This window comes from Nematolebias whitei, chromosome 5 (genome assembly GCF_014905685.2).
Source record: "Nematolebias whitei isolate Nwh7 chromosome 5, NemWhi1, whole genome shotgun sequence".
Taxonomy (NCBI): Eukaryota; Metazoa; Chordata; class Actinopteri; order Cyprinodontiformes; family Rivulidae; genus Nematolebias; species Nematolebias whitei.
In genome coordinates, this window is record NC_056502.1 from 25,393,211 (window position 1) to 25,411,215 (window position 18,005).

An 18,005-nucleotide genomic window follows, 5' to 3' on the forward strand; every position below is an offset into this window, starting at 1 on the left:
TGAAATTTTGAATCAACATATTTTTCCTTTAAAATGTTACATTTACTCAGATTAAACTTTTGATCTGTCATCTATGTTATATTACGAATAAAATATTGACATTTGCCATCTCCACATCATTGCATTCAGTTTTTATTCACAATTTGTTTAGTGTCCCAACTTTTTTGGAATCCGGTTTGTACGTTCTGCCTTTGACAGATGTAAAAACGTAAATAAAATTATACCGGTAATGTTATTTAATCTTTTTATTTCAAAACACTGTTTATAATGTGGCTGCCATACTAGTTAAAAATATCAAAAATATCCACCACAATCTTGTGCAGAGCAAAGAACATGAAAATTTCTTGATGTAAGTTTATAATCCTTCAGAAGGAAGATATACATTTTCTGCACCATAATCAGAATTTAATCTTTCTTTATCTGGACCCTTAAAAAGCTAACAGTTTGAATAGTAAATATTCAAAGTATGTCAGTCATGGCTTGTTAAATACCTTAGTTGTGTTTTCAGTTCATTAAAGCGCGGCCTCTTGCTGGGATCGTACGACCAACATTTTGTCATCAAGCTGTAGAGAGTGGGAGGGCACTGAGGGGGCATGGCAAGCCGCTCGCCGTTCTCAATTCTGCCAATAACGTCGTTGTTCTTCACACCCTGGAAGGGTTTGATGCCATACATCAGAATCTCCCACATGCAGACGCCTATAAACAGAAGAGCAACATAAGTAAAAATTTCTATCTCAAGGCAGGCTGCTCAAGTTCAGAAAAAGAGTGAACAAGTTTAATGTGCACAACAATAAACTGGGTTTAAAAAAAGCTCAAGTTTACCAAACATCCAGACATCGCTAGCTGATGTAAATCGTCTGAAGTTGATGGATTCTGGAGCCATCCATTTGATAGGTAATTTACCTTTCGATGCTAGGAAACAGGAATTAAAGAAACAAGTCACACTTTACTGATCAGTTTCAATCACAGTCTTGTGATCTGACCGTGTCGGCCATGGGACAAATCCTGCACTGGGCTTGTTTTTTGAGTTTGTGGCAGCTCACTGGGGTCAAACAAAATTCACTTAATTTAGATGCAGGATGGTGTTAGGCATCTATGCAAAGTTCCCATAAAAATATCTGCTCTGGAATTAGCAATTAAGCTAATAATTTGCAGCATATGAAATATACAGAACTTGCATAAATAACCTGAAAAAATACAAACAAGCTTTCATGACAGGAACAATCTCTGTGTTTTCCAATTTCAAATGTTACCAATCCACTATTATACAATTTTGTATAACTGGTTATTTGCTCTCTCATGTATGAGATGGTATGACTGTTAATCACAGTGAGTACATTACCATCACTAGTCTGACCAGTTCTGTTGGCTCTTTCTCTTCTGATTTGATTACCAGTAGGTCCAACTTGTAAGTCAAGGCATACATACCACATGAATCCCATTTCAATTATGATGACAGTCTTAATGAAGTAATTTCTGTGCATAAAATAAATAATATAAACCATAAAATAAAAGTTGAAAATAAGAAATTAAGTCCGATTTGGTATTCTAATGGAACAGAGAAATTAATATTTTAACTGTTGCTAGTCTAAGCAAGACTTCATTTGAGCAAGTTTTTAATCCAGGAAACTTTATAGAAACCTTTAGATCTATGGTCATACCACATTAGGTGCTTTCTAGCTCACCTGACGTGCATTTGCAATGAGACAGTCCTTCCCTAACTCAATTCTTTTAAGCGATTTGCTGTAATCCTCTTACCAGTGCACATTATGCACTCTTCAAGCAACGCATGGCTGTTTTGTCTGAGCAGCTGCTGTAACGTGCGCTTATAGCAGAGCCTTTGATGTGCAAAGTCATAAACACTAGCTGATTCTTTGCAACGTTCAAAGAAGTGAGTGGCCATAGATGGTTGTAAACCATCTAAGTGTTTCCTTTTTACATACACATAACTTGATTTATGACAAACTTCTCTCAGAAACATGAATTAAATCATGTTTTTGGTTCAGGAATTACTGGTACATGAACAACATATTTAATAAAAACTGCCATAGTGGAAATCTGAGCTATTTGATTGGTTGGTTCATTCTTGCTACCTACTGCACAGCTACAGAAGTTTTTTGTTTGCTTGTTGCCATCTGTAAGCCAAATTTAGAACTAAGGTTTAATTACAGTAGTTTATATTTAAGCTCTTCTTATCAAATTAGGAAACTTTTATTGTGGGAACTTATAGAAATTTGCCACAGAGTGATATTTTCAACAAAATAAAACAAAATAAAATTGTCCCTCAATGGTTGCTACAGAGTAATAAGATACTAGTTTTGTCCCATGACCTATTCAGTATTTAGTTACCTTTATAATACGAGCTATCCTCCATGTATCGAGACAGTCCAAAGTCTCCCAACTTTACACAATCAACTGTAGACACCAAAACATTTCTTGCTGCAATGTCCCTGAAGAAAGCAAAATAAATTAAAAAGAATTAATGAAGAACAAGGGACACATTGTTTTGTGATGTTAGGTTGAAGTACTTCAGGATGTTTTTATACCTGTGTACAAAGCGTTTACTCTCCAGATATGCCAGTGCTGTGCTGAGCTGATAAGAGTACAAGATGAGAGAAGCCAGATCTAAACTGTACTTTCTAACCTGGAGAAACGACCGTAACTATGGACACAAAAGAGGGACAAAAAGACAGAAAAAATATTACTGTTGATTGAACAATAATGTGAATTTAAGATAAAAAGAAAAAAAAACAAGAAGAATAAAAACAAACAACATTTGAGTGTACCAAATGAAAAAATAAAGAGCAAAGGTTGACAAAGAAATTAAAATAAAGCTGCAAATCCAAAAGGAACATTGTGAGTGCAACAACATGCACATAGCAGTATTAAATGAGCAACAGAAACAAAAAATAAGATACAAATGACCAATTACTGTCTTAATGTTAAAACTTCCTGTCTTTTCTTAGTATTCACATCAGCAATTTATTAAAACATAGAAATAAAATCAATATACAATGTAAAAACAGACTTTAAAAATGTATGGCTTTGAAAATGAATATCAGCTGTGATTCTTTTTATCGATCAAACTTGATATCACTTTAAAATATTATTTTGTCTTCACTCTTTTTCAAGAAAATTTATGCGAGCTTCTTGAAAGACATTTCAAAGTCGTTGTTTTTTAAAATTAAGTACTAGATGTCTTCAGGCTGTAAATATATTGTCAAATTATATATTTTATGCATAGATTGCCATTTGATTTCTTGTCAAACTGTAATCTTTAGCATTGTTTTTTTTATCTCATTAAAGAATAATAAACAAACTGCAGTTCTATTCTACAGAAAACAGCAAGTGACAAAGTGCCTTAAGATAAAAAGTATTTTTTTAACTAAATACAATATTTAAAATGAATCAATAAAATATTAAGTTTTTTGACAAGTTGCCTGTATGCATAACATAAGTTTATCCCTATAGTAATTATGCTGCCTTTCTTATTCTTGAATTATATACGGTAATAGTACAACTGAATATCTGAGGCCATGCATTGCAAATTAGCCAAAGTTATACATGTGTACAGTATTTAACACTTGTCCCTATATAAATAACAAAATATATATTTATAAAAACATTCCTCTGAAAAATGGAACAATGAAAGGAGTAGATTAAAGATGAGATATAAAGTGTCCAATATCTAAAAAAATAAACGTGCAGAACTTTTGTTCAAAACCAGGCTGGCCCCATGGAGACAAATTTTAATGAAATAACTATTTATTTATTTATTTATTTATTTATTTATCTATGTTTTTGCAGAGTAACGATAACTATAACCCAAAATTACTTTAGGTAAATATTTAGGAATACAAAGGTCCAACTTAGAAATGAAAAAAGTGAAGAAAAAAATAAACATGTTTTTGATTTAAAAAAAAAAGTCATTTTATTTGTGTGTCCCTAAATCCAAATTTAAACCTAAATATATAGTTTAAGAACGGACAGACACACTGAATTACTGATAAGAAAATGGTTAAAACTTTGTGCCTTTCCATAATTTGTTTAATATTTAAGAGGTTTGGAAAACGTTGAGTTAACTAACATATCCCAGGTTCTTTGATAACATAGTGAGGTGTTTGATTATGGGAAACGCTCCAGTGTGACCAACTACAGAAGCTCCAAAGACATCACATCTGTCTGAGACAGACAGGTTGAGCTGTGCTCAGGGCTTCGCCCCCTCATGATACCACGGTCAACTGACCACCTCCTACTCATTCTAGAACGTCTAAAAAAGTTGAGTCAGGTCCTCTGGATGGATTCTTCAGAACCTAAGATGAAGAGTCCGTCCAGAGGACCTGACTCCACCTTGTTAGATTTATTTACCTGGATTATTGAGCATACATCAGGTCATTCTAGGATGGTTTCTTTTTGTGTCCATGCAAGAGGGAAGTGTTGAACGAAACACTTCATTCTGTTATCAAAGAACAAGGCTTATGTTAAGTAACCTAATGTTCTTTTTATAAATTTGTTCGGTGTTTCATTATGGGAGGTATAGTGCACTCGCGTATTGCATGAAAGCCCCAAAGTCAACAGATATCCTGAAAAAAGGGCTCTGGAGCTTTGGCGTCCAATACAGTGTGAGGTAGGGATGGCTGAGCCATATTCAGACTGTAAAAGTAAACAAATGAGTGAGGTGAGGCCCAGCTAGCTGCAGCACACAAATATCCTGGACAGATATCCCTCAAAACAGGGCCCATGATGTGGTCATGCTTCTGGTAGAATGGGCTTTCAGATCAATCGGGGCTCTGTACCCCTACACCTGTAACAGAGACTAATTGTCTCCACAATCCAGTGTGCCAGTCTCTGGCGTGAATCTGGAATGTGTTTATGAGCTGTAGTCCATGAAACAAACAGCTGGTCTGACTTCCTGAAGCCAGCTATCCTGTCAACATATGCTTTCAGCATTTGCACGGAGCATAGAGAATTATTACTTTGCCCCTTTTCACAAGAGAATGGCAGTGGGTGGAAAGCTAACAGCTCCACTGAACAACAACTGTACACAGAATCCATCTCCTTGGGCACAAATGCTGGATTGGGCCTCAGACGCACCTTAGAGAGCCCAGGTGCCCACTGCAAACAAAAATGACTGATGGATAAAGCAAGTAAATCACTCACCCTTTTAGCTGTAGTTCAAGCTAAAAGCAGAACAGTCTTAAAACATAGAAAAGTCATCCCTGTTCCATCCACGGGTTCAGAGGGCTTCCTACATCAATGGTGCTAGAGGCAAAGAGACTGGCAGCTTAAGTTATGCTCACTTCATGAAGCGACACACTACTAGAGGGTGTTGTCCAACACATTTGTCGACAAATCCAAGGTGACAAGCAGAAATTGCTGCCAAACGTGCAAACGTTACAAAAGTGTAAGCCTTCCCTTTTTCCAGCAGACTCTGAAGAAAACAAAAAGCATCCAGGAGAGAGCACTGAAAAAGAATGATGTGCCTCTCCCCACACCATTTTTCAAAAACTCACCACTTACCATCATAACAAAGATAGCGAGTAGAGGAGGCCTTTGGATTTTGAATTGTGTCAATGACCTCTGGGGAGGAGGCAAGCCTCATCTAAATTCCAACTTTCACACGCTATGCGGTCTAGGTGGGGGTGATAATTTCTCTCCTGGCTTGGGACAGAAGATCCCTGTGAGAATGAAGAGGCCATGGTTCCTCTGACAGCATCTGGATGATTTCTGCCACCCAGAGCTTGGATGGCCACCACGAGGCCACCAAAATCCAAGACCAGCCCTGTTCTCTTACTTTACCCAGTGAAAGAGAAATCAAGCTGAGGCGGAAACACATACAGCAGTATGTGGCCAGAGGTGAGCCAGAGCATCCATCTCCAGTGTAGCATCGGAGTATGACAGGGAGAAAATCAGCAGGGAGTGGGTGTTTTCCTATGAGGCGAAAAAATTTACGGCAGCCCTGTCGTAACTCTGCTAGATCTGCTCCACCACTTGAGGATGGAGTTACCACTCCCCATAAAGAGGGTTGCCCCTGGACAAAAGATCTGCTTCTCTGTTCAAGCTCCTCACCATATGAGTTACCCTCACTGACAGGCGTCTGGTGCTGCTCCATAGGATTAACTCCTAGGCCAGTCTGTGTACCTGCATGGATTGTGCACCACCTTTGTTCCAATTCATTCAACCTTTATTTATACAGGTTAGTCTCATTGAGCCTCGAGGACTCAATTACGAGAAAGACACGTATGCTTAGATGGTTGAGATGTCAGATGTCTCTTACCCTCATCTAGATCTTGTTCTTTCCCTTCTGCATCCTGAGTTGCAGGACAGGGGATGCTCAATTTTGAAGCTGCTTGTCTGCAGACAACATACAGATCACCATCCACCAGAGATGCTGGGCGACCGCTCGGTGGACTTGAATGTGGAGCCAAGAAAGTGGAGTCATCTTCCTCTTTCTCCATCTCATCCATGTCAAGGAGGTCGGAGTTCGCATCAGCATCTGCCTCCTCCTGACTCGTTTCAAATTCCCCGTTGTCGAATATTGATGGCATGACCGGGCACCTCTCTTACATCATGTCCGCCCAGCTCGTGGTGGCTTGTGGTTGATAGCCATCATCTGTTACCACAATTAAAGACAGGCACGAGTCCTGACTATTCACGACTGCAACTCAGCCTCCTTTCTAGGATTTTTACCAACATGGAGAAGTGCAGCCACACCTTTGGGTTCATCAGTGACGCTTGCACATGTTTGGCACCAATGCATGCAATGCACATTGAGTGAGGGTACCTACCCAGCATGGAGGCCCTCCATGAACATGACGTGGAGCATGGGCAAGATACAGCCTCCTTTATTAGCTCATTGTGACACGTATGCTGTATGTCGCTAACACAAGCAGCAGGGTTAAACTGAGCTAAGAGCTTTGGATAAAGTAGCTTGTCATAACAAGTTAGCTGGAAACAAACCTTAAAGCTAGCAAGCTAATGCTTTATCAAAGGAATGATAGCTCGCCTTGACGCGTTGGCTTGAGTCACACCAGCAACTGCTCAGTTACGTAGAACCGAGCTGAGCGACAGAGAGAACAGCTCACCATGATGCGGTCACTGCTCCTAACTGTAAAAAAAGATAATTCTCACGAAGCACCAAATTAAGGCCCCTGCATACTAAATCCAAAGCGATAAAATGAAATCGTCTCTCATTGACAACGTTGTGTGACGAAAATTGCGTCATTTTGTTCTCAGAGTATCTTCGCCCGCCCCTTCTTGAACAAAAGCCCGGGCCGAACTTTGCCGAACTGCTCTGAGGGAGCTTAGTTGTAGTTTCTCATGAGAAGAAAGCGAGAATGAGAAGTAGGTGATAGTTTAACCATAGTATCATGATGGGGGCGAAGCTCTGATTACTGCTCAACCGGTCTGTCTTAGACAGACGTGATGTCATTGGAGCTGCCGTTTCCCATAATGAAACACCGAACAAAGTTAGAAAAAGAAATAAAGTTCATTAGTTACTGTATTTTTTTTTAGAAAATTCTATAAATTATAAACACACACATGCCTCAAAATCACCATCTAATGCATGTTTCTATTTTAATTCTTAGCATTGTACCTCCCCAAGAGTGCAGAGCTCCATGATGATCCACACTGGATTCTCTGTGATGACTCCCATCAGCTTCACTATATGAGGATGGTCGAACTGGCGCATGGTCACTGCAGGAGTAAAAATAAAGAGGTTCACACAAATCAAAAGTGGTGAGAACATTCCCCTTCTGAATAAAATTCTTAATTACAAATATATTTTTTTCTTTTCTGTGAAGGCAAAGTGCTCACACAAAGACCTTACATGCTTCCTGTAGGAATTTTTCCCTGACGCTGTCTGACGTTGAGTTTTTGCACGTCTTCACTGCGACAGACAGAGCTGGATTGTCCTGCAGGAAACAAATACATCACCTGTCTGTTTTCAATTAAAATGAAAACAAAAAAAATAGTAACTCAACAAACACAAAATAATGCTTTAAGGTATGGGATATATTAAAAATGATTGTTTAGAAATATATAGTCATATTTTATCAATACTGTAACAGAGCAATAAGCTGTTCTCTTTATCTTATTTTGGTACAGCTTTATTGTTAAACAGGTTTATTAGAAACTGTTGTTGTGATATAAGTTTGTGGACAATCTTATTCAGTCTTAAAACAATTGTACTGGGAGACGGTACAAATAAGACAAATGTTGCAGATTTCTTTGATTCTATTCTTTAGTTTCTTTATTAAAAGTCAGAATCAGGGACATCAGGGTTAGAAGAAAGAAGTTGCATGCGATATGAGACTGAAGGTACGAACTGGGCTGATGTAGACTCCTTGGTGGACATCTCCAAACTGGCCCTCCCCAATGCAACGTCCCAACTCTATTCGATCCCGTTGTATCTCATAATCTTGTGCTATATACATGAAAGACGGAGACATTTACACACAAACCGATATGGACACAAAAATGAGAACACATTAAGGAGATGGATCAACAACACACGTACTGTACATCCACTCATAAGCTTTGCACTTTCCAAGCTTGTTAGAGCACTTTACAGTGTGCCTGTGTTTATTTCTGCATCAAAGGCAAAACAAACGGTCAAATAAATTATTAGAATAATTATCTCTCCACAGTGACATGGAATTTGCACCAATGTGATGATGTATTATTATATATTGAGTTTTGATCTCTTCCTCTAACAAGCTTGGCTTTATTGCAGCTTTGTCAACAGCATGCAATGACAGCGTCAGCAAACCACAGCATATAACACATAACACGGGCAAACAGCCAATAATACTAAGTAAACATAAATTATTATGTTGATTCATAAGTAGGACGGATAAAGTCAGGTGAATTTTAAAAGTGATTCATCACGGTGGTAACATTCACAGGCTAAAATAAAACCTGTGTTACAAATGATTTTAAAACAATGTTGGTCATTGTTCTTTCAGTTTGGAGTCAAAAGAAACATTTTAAATATTGCATTTCTCCAAAGAATGAAAATCAAAAGGTCTGAGAAACACAAGACTTTTGAAAGCTGTTAGTTTGGTTTGCTTGACACTGTTGCTCTGACTTTGTGAAAATAATGAGCACGTGAACATCTGTTAGTAGAAATACATTTTAGACATTGACTTTTAAAAAATCATTTCTGCTGTGTCGAGCACGTGAGCATCTTTTAAACTATATAAGGCAGGAAAATTACTGGAGTGAAGGCAGTGTAAATGTGGTAATATATATTGTAGCATAAACAAATTCAAGACTTGACCATATTTGTGCCCTTTCTCTAAGTGTCACACATGTAGTCCGAACTTTAAGAAAATTTGCTGTTATTATTAAATTATGATGTAAACCACAATTTTTGTTAGTGGTTTGTGTTGTACAAATTAAAATATATAAATATCTGTAGCTATCTAAAACCTTCCTCTTACTTTAGGGTGCAATTACAGGAACATGCAATGAGTAACCTCGTCGAGTTAGATTAAATGAAAACAAAAACAAAATAAAAATTCAAGTTCTGAATCTAGCATCTGTTCAGAAAAAAACGACAGCACACCAAACATCAGAAAGAGGGTCAGGGGGCAAATTAACAAGACACAGACACAGGAAAACTTCAAATAGTACTATTACAGTTGCAAGCAAACATAAAAAGGGTCACAACAATCACTAAATCAAAGTATCACGTCCATTACCTTGATCTAGTCCATAGTACTCTGGGAGAAGGGGTTAGTGATAAAAGACAGAAATAACTAGCTTTGAGTACAGAGAGCTGCAGGTTGTTAGGGCGGTCTTTGATAAATATATCATTATAAACGTGACCCAAAGCAGAAGCACATACATTTTTCTGCTTAAAAAATATTTAACTAGGGAATTATCAAAAATGTTCTAAATTCAAATGTGACAGGAAAGCAAACGAATACACTCTTTAGGTTGCTTCTTGCTCAAACAGTTTGGAACAGGTGTGCTTTACAGTGGCAACTCAACCCATAATATTTAGGATGCATAGATTTGAAAGTAGACTGCAACAAAGCTACAAACTCGCATCCAAATCTTACAGAAGATTGCAAATAATCTTGTGTAACAGACTAATGAATATGTATTTATTTTGGAGTACTAATTATATACAAGTTTATTAGTTTTAAAGAAATTTGTTTATGTTTACAAGTCCAAGTCCAAAGAGGACTGACTTTAAATCATACATGGTCAAAAGGAACAGCCATGGTTGGATTGTGTTGATGTGCTAACATCCAGACATTTTGTGGCAGTTTTAGTGGGAAATTCTACTAAAAAACTGTAAAACACTCTCACCTAACATGCAGAGACTTTCTCAGATATTATATTAAAATGATAGTTCAGATAGTTGACAGCAAGAAGTGGAACATTTATGAATACAGTAATCAAACATGTTGTAGGTATCTTTTTGAACAACCTAAGCTTGAAATTCATTATGAGCAAACTGACAAGCTAACAGCTAGACCAAGAACAAAATGTTTGAAATGCACTTCTTTTTGGAAACAGTCATACCTCTACTGCACATTTACAACTGGTTCAAAAGGCTGCAGCCCGATTTTTAACTGGTACAGTCAAAAGAGAGCGCATTACTCCAGTTCTGGACTCCCTGCACTGGCTCCCGGTTCACTTTCAAATTCATTTTAAAATCCTTCTGCAAGTTTTTAAGTCTCTGAACAGCTCTTCCATTCTTATCTTGCTGATCTGCTGCAGCCATATGTCCCACATCGCTCTCTGAGGTCAGCAGACCAGATGCTTTTATTGGTTCCAGGCACTCGTTTTAAGCTCAGAGGTGACGGGGTCTGTTGCAGGTTCAACACTGTGGACTGAGTTACCACTGCATGTCAGGCAGGCTCCATCTCTCACGGTTTTTAAGTCTCATTTAAAAACACACTTTTATTCCTTGGTTTTTGATACTGTGTGAGCTGATTTTAACTTGTCTGTATTCTATAATGTTAGACATTTACAGTAGTTCTTATCGTTACCTCTGTGAATCTATGTACTTTTTGCTATGTCCTTTGCTCGTTTGTTTTCGTTGTACAGCACTTCGGTTGGCCTTGTTGCTGTTTTTAGTGTTTTATAAATAAAATGGTATGGTATGGTATGGTAAAATGGACTGCTGCTGAATTAAAACAACTCTAACCTGAAATAGATTTATTCAGAAAAACTATTTATTCAAATTGAAGCTTTTGAAGCAGTTCAAAAAGACAAGTACAACAAGTAAGGTACTAAATGTACATAACATTTCCACAGAAACGCCGCTTTGATGTATCTGAGTAAACTCTGCGACTAAAACCTCAATTAGAAGTGAACCACAAAGAGTTTAGCATTAAAACTGTCTACAATAACTCAGACAATAAGCAGTTAACATGTCAAGAATTTGAGGAAGCTGTGGGTCTTGCCTAATCTTGTGGCAGCCCACAGAAATAAATACAGCGTACAGGGCTAACGTGTGGGGCTTCCCCCTCTAGTAGACAGCATGTGACTCTGGAAAATGTAGTTTCATTTAAAGGTTCCTCATCCTTCTATGTGATTGTTTTAAAACTGTCTGAATTATTACTGATGTTAAATTTGTCTTGCAAGTCTTGCATGTAGCTTTATTTTAATTCAAAGAGATTCTTTTCATTTCTATTATGATAGAATTAACCATAAGCTAATATAAAAGTTAAACAAATTAAACCAAAATAATTTTCAAACTGGAATTGTTGCTTATGCTACAATAAGAGTGTCCGCACTACACAGTGGCTGATTTTGGATGAGACACGCCTCTCAAGACACATAAATACGAGTACCACACGTTTGTCTCTGTAATCCTCTACATGCTGTAACAACAGCTTTTCTACCTGCACACACTCAGAAACATTATTATATAACTCCACTGATCAACAGAAGCACCTGCTTGTCATGTTAGCAGCACTTTAGTGTGAACATGTGCAAACTTACTTGAAGGCATAGTGTACGTGTCCTCCTCATCTATGATCTCAGCATAATCGTCTGTTTCTGCAGCGATAGAGAACAGTCATTAGAAAAAGCAAAGAAATGTTATCCCTCTGTGGACACATAGAAGTGACAACAAGGTGAATCAAAAAACATCTTTGACAAAGCACAAATCAAAGATGCACCGTTATATTGTAGCTTCTAAAATTGTCTCTTTACATGGACCATTTGCTATCGACGCACATCGCCGCATGCAATTACAGAATTTAGGTTTAAAAGGGTGCAAGGTACAACAAAAACACATTGTCATCGTGAATACCTTTCTAAAAAAACGTAACCATAACCAATTCCAAACAAGAACACAACAGTTATAATGTTCATGGACTACTGCACAGATGCACACAAAGAATGACTCTGAAGCTGTGCAATAACAACGGAAACAGACGGAGAGATACAGACAGGAAGAAAGGGGAGGGACGGAAAAGTTTTTTTTTTCCCCCTCAGACAAAAAAACTGAAGAAAAACAGCTTTAGTCATGGGTCGTAGAAAAAATAAAATAAAAAACAGGCAGATAAAGAAAGAGAGATACCAAGATTCTGTGCACGTGTACGATATGCCAACTGCCAAAATATTTATATATGTATTGATCAAAAAGATATAGATTAGAGAATGTGTTTTACCGTCACCACTAATGTGACCTGCAGACGCCCCATGCAGCATGAAAAACAGTGGACAAAAAATGGAAACAAACATCAGTTTAGCCCGTAATTATTAAAAAAATTAAAAGGTTCACATGTGGGCGGCTGTGGCTGAGTGGTTAGAGCAGTCGACCTCCAATGCAAGAGCTGGGGGTTCGATTCCACCAGCAGTCACATGCTGAAGTGTCCCTGGGCAAGACACTGAACCCCTCATTGCCTCTGATGTGTGTCCCATCAGTGTATGAATGTGATAAAACACTGAATATTCTTTGTATAGATCTAGTAGAGTGCTGTATGAATGGATAAATGAGGACACAGATTGTGTTGTAAAGTGCTTTGAGTATCTTGATAAGATAGAAAGACACTATATATGCTATATATGGGGGAGTGGTGGCGCAGAGGTTAGAGAGGTGGGCTTGTGATCCGAAGATCGCCGGTTCACGCCCCGGCCCCGACAACATCAAAATTGTGGGTGGGGTAGGTGAAACACCCACACTTGCCCCCACCCTCATTCGCCCCACTCTGGGCCCATGAGCAAGGCCCTTAACCCCCACCATGTGCTCCCTAAACAGGTCTCTCTTGAAAATGAGTTCTCGTGGCTCAATGAGACTAACCTGTATAAAAAAAGAAAAAGAAATATAAGTGCAGTCCATTTAACATATATTATTTAGCAGTTTGCTAAAGTTTTCAACTTGCTTTCACTTCACTTTCTTGGAGGTAATGAGGGCCAAACTTTTTCAAATCAGCCTTTATTTAGACATATACATCACACTGAGCTTCGAAAACTCATTTACAAGTGAGAACTGTTCAGACAGACAAACAGAGGCTCAGAGGGGACAGATCTTTTTCTGTAGCCGCTCCAAGATTATGGAACGATCTCCCTCTTCCCATCAGACGAGCCTCTTCACTGTCCTTTTTTAAAACTCTTAAAAACACATTTTTATTCCATGGTTTCTTCAGGCACAGCTTGAGACTTGCACAGCAGTTTTTATTGTTTGTAGAGGTTTTACTGTTTTATTCTTTTTATGTGCATTGTGTATTGCTTTTGTGCTGCTATTGCTTAGTGCATTTTTATTAATGTTTTTCTTACTTCATATCTTAGATCTTATAACTGTTTTTTTTACATTTTATACTTTTGTTGGATGTAACTGGGACCCTGTGTACACAATTTTGTTCCACCACATGTACCACATGTGGCGAAATGACAAATAATCTTGAAATGTCCATGATTTTACATGTACAGCACTTTGTTGCAGCTGTGGTTATTTTAAAGGGCTTTATAAACAAAGTTTAAACATTAAAAGTAATAAGATGTGAGTCAGTCAGAGCTCAGCAGACTGACAGAGACAGTAACAGTGACTAAAGCTTTTCACAGGGACGCCTGGCGAGACAAGAACTCTTCACTGTGCACACTGGTGAGGGTTTATATGAGAAACTACACTGAAATATCTACAAACTCTTTATCCAACCTCTGTCACAGTCATGACATTCATTGGAGTCAGTCTCCCCACCATCACAGACATTTACACCTCTAGATGCAGGAAGAGGGCCACCTGCATCATGAAGGACCCCACTCACCCAGCACACACACTTTTTGCCCCGCTCCCCTCAGGAAGGAGGTTGAGGAGCATTAAGTGTAGAACCACTAGACTGAGGAACAGCTTCTACCCTGAGGCTGTTAGACTCATGAATCTCTAACCAGAATAATCACTGTGAAAAATCACATCATGTTGCTGCTGATCTGTTTCATGTTGATGTGTTCATTCGTGCTCATCTGCTCACACAGACTCATGTTTGTACCACATGTGGTGGAATGATAATAAAGAATCTCTGACTCTGACATTCAGAGCAGAGGACCCAGAAGCAGAAGAAGACATTTATACATACCTGACACACAAACGGCTCGCGTTCGTACTCCATCCATTCGTTTTTCCATCCGCTTTTCATGATTCAAAACTCTGCAACAGACGCACACAAAACACAGCTGTAGCTCACTTTACCTGAAGAAATCTCCACCCACGTGCAGTCAATACAGTAGTCCCTCGTTTATTGCGGGGGTTTCCGTTCTCAGCTCCCCGGCACGATAAGTGAAAAACCGCAAAGTAGGAACAGTAGTATAAAGGAGTTTTAAACCCTTCCTACAGTCTTGCAATATTCTAAACCATGTTTATAAACTCTAAATGCTCTAAAAGAGCACAGCATGTCATGATCTCAGCTCTCTGCCTCCGGCTGCTCTCTGCTACATGCCAGTGCTCTCGGCCACACCCACTTCTCCGCTTCTCTCTGTACATGTGGGCTGCACACAGGTGCAGAGGTGCTCAATAATTTAATTTATATATATTTTTTTTAAATCCATACCGATCGTGCGGCTCATCCATCAATCTGCCAAGTGTGTCATGTCCGATCTTACTTTGAAAAACCACGAAAGAGTAATAAGTCTGCGAAAGTCGAACTGCAAAGTAGTGGGGGACTACTGTAGTGTGGTTTATGGGAGCTAAAATCTGAAACCGTTTTGAAGATAAATGAGTGAATATACTGCGTGTGTGTATTTATATATATATATATAAACACAGATGATTAAATGAGCAGCACTAAACTAAACTAAGGTGATAATATGAATTTGAGACAGAGACTAAAACTGTAGGAATAAGTGGAGGATGATGTGCTGATCCAACAAATGGACACAGTTTTTTTTTTTATCAATTTCCAGACATTTCATTACAACCTCTTCAAGTTAATTTATTTTAAAGTTGCAAATGTTTTCACGATCAAACAATAGAAATTAATTTTCTTACTTTGGTAAAGAAGGAAGCGCTCTGTCACCATCTGCAGAGACAAAAGTGAGTTTATGAACTTAGAAATTTCAGTAATGCTGTAAAAGGTAAAATATTTTCTTTGTTTTTCATCACAGCAATGACTAAAACATTAAAATCTGGGAGAACAGAAACAGCAACAGTTACGTAACCTACCTTTGTGAACTCGAATAATGAACGAGTGAGTAACTGAGAAGACGAGTCGACAGTAACCGTCAATCAAGTCGGCCATGTTTTCTGCAGTAGTCAGCGATACTGTAGTGACAGTGAGGGGCTACATACACACACACACACACGCACACACACACACACACACACACAGCGGGATCATTGTAAAAGCAGGACAGGGAGTTGCTTCAGAGAGCTTTACTTGGACTAACATCCAATACCACGGACAGCTCATACACCACGTTTTTCAAGTACACACCCCTGTTGCAAGATGAGCACATGCAGTGACTGGCTGCAAAACACACACAAGCACATGTACGTGAGCAACACACACACATTTACACTTAAAAGGAAATTTCAAGAGCTGCCTTTATAATCCCAGTTTTAATTTTTGTGCCACATCTTTTAATGGATCTGACTGTGTGGGAATACAACTGTAACTGTTCAACAAGCAGAACCATTTGTGTGTGATGCTCTCACACCCCCACCCCCACCCCCACCCAACACACACAGAGTTATTTTGCTCTTAAAGGACAGAACAGGGCTGTGACTAAGGTTATTTAAAGCCAATAACAATAAACAAGCAAACAAAAGTACAAAGCATAAGTACACCGTGATTTTGAAATGTTTTGGTGAGAGCATCGTCAAAAAGTTGAAAAATAAATTTCAGATGAATGACTACGTCCATGATAATTACCGTACACCACTACAGGGGTGGGGCGAGGGGACAGCCATGTTCTCAAATATTTTATTAGATCACCTTTAGTGTTGATTTCAACCCTAGTTTAAGTGAAATTATTGTAGGTTTACAACAAACTAAGTCACATCAATTATTCCTATCTGAAACTTAACTAATTGTTAGTCAAAAGTTTGTGTCAGGTCTCGACTTCCACTTGAAAAAATCCCAAAGTCCTGATTTAGGAGCAAGACGCTGATGACCACATGGTATAAAACATTTAAATTTTACAAGAACCTACTGTGTACTCTACATTAATTAACAAACAGGAGATGAGCAAACTGAATACACAATCCTACCTCTGGAGCTCCTGCTACGTTCAGCTGCAGCATACCTTTCCTGTCCTTCTCTTCCAAAGATGAGTACTGAATGGACTGGACTTGGTTAAAATTAGCTAAATGTGTTGGCTGCAGAGACAAAAAACAGACACAGACATTAAAAATCTGGCAGAAGGCAAATATTTTGGAAATATTCTTTGTTATATAGAGCCATGGATATGCGAGATCGTTTGGAGCACGGGAGGTACTTTTAAAGAATCTGAGCAGCAGACTCAATGAAGGATTTGTCTGTCAAAGTCAAGAATTTGAATTAATAATGAATAAATCTCAACAACTGAGTCAAATGAGCCAAGCAGAGCCGAAGAAAGCCAGCCAGGGGCTGCCATTGCTGAGCTATAATGCATATCTGTGTGTACAAACATAAAATACAAAAACTCTTAAGCTTTTGTGCTACTGCAATAAAGTTATACCTTGGGAGTCTCAGGTTTCAAGTAAATCCCATTGCAGCCATTGTTCAATATCTGCTTTTGTTTCTAGTTTCATCACAACGATTAATAAGAAGCAAATAGCATTTTAGAAAGAGAAGCTTTATCAGCATTAAATTCTGGCTGAACTGGATGAAAAGAAGCAGGGAAATCTTAAATGTTTTGTGGAAACTCGATACGTTGCGTTTCTAAAACACAAGAAACAAAAGATCAGTGCAATTCATCATTGATCACTGAGAGAAAGGAAACAAAACTCATGAAGAATTTACTCATTTCAAACAGAACACTAATTGGACAAAGCCAAAATGAGACACAAAAGGTTTTCTATTAGTAAATTAGGAAAAACAGCAGTGGTTTCTACATCCTTTTTGAGAGCAGGAAATAAAACCAAATACTTAAGATGTCATAGTGTTTAACAAAGCTGGAAGAAAAGCACTACTTATGAATACATTTAAATTTGGTATTAATAATAGAGTGTATATACAGTGGTGAATGAAAGAGAAAATTATGGATAAAAGTACACAGAAACACAGGGGGAATACTTGTTTTACAAATCAGAAGCTAAATCACTAAGACGTCCGAGGTAGGAACTGGTTTGTTGCAAGCTGCCTGTCTGAAGGACATTCGGGTCTTCAGCGATATCTGACCGTTATTATTTTCATACGAGGTTGTACTTCTGGAAAAAATAAATAAATAAAAAAGTCTGACAAAAGAAACCAGGTATATGCAACTCCAACGCTTCGAGTGAGTCACTCCTTAAGAAACAAACACAAACTCTTTCCTAAGGAGTGAGTCAGTCGAAGCGTTGGAGTAACATATACATGTTTTTTGTTTTTTGTTGTTCTTGTTACAAAACCGCACAATGC

General features: G+C 38.2%; 1 protein-coding gene across 1 annotated transcript in view; it reads right to left on the bottom strand.

The window, feature by feature from the left end:
- LOC119409504 (focal adhesion kinase 1) overlaps window positions 1-16,777 on the bottom strand; it is a gene marked incomplete in the record, with an annotated part of 45,932 nt that extends 29,155 nt beyond the window's left edge. The window contains 14 exon segments of the mRNA XM_037676394.1: window positions 492-696; window positions 823-912; window positions 2,350-2,450; window positions 2,547-2,662; window positions 7,598-7,698; window positions 7,832-7,916; window positions 8,331-8,428; window positions 9,708-9,728; window positions 11,968-12,024; window positions 12,642-12,659; window positions 14,547-14,617; window positions 15,455-15,485; window positions 15,629-15,746; window positions 16,676-16,777. Of these exon segments, the coding sequence (XP_037532322.1) occupies window positions 492-696; window positions 823-912; window positions 2,350-2,450; window positions 2,547-2,662; window positions 7,598-7,698; window positions 7,832-7,916; window positions 8,331-8,428; window positions 9,708-9,728; window positions 11,968-12,024; window positions 12,642-12,659; window positions 14,547-14,617; window positions 15,455-15,485; window positions 15,629-15,746; window positions 16,676-16,708 (1,145 nt within the window).
- Window positions 16,778-18,005: the final 1,228 nt, after the last annotated feature.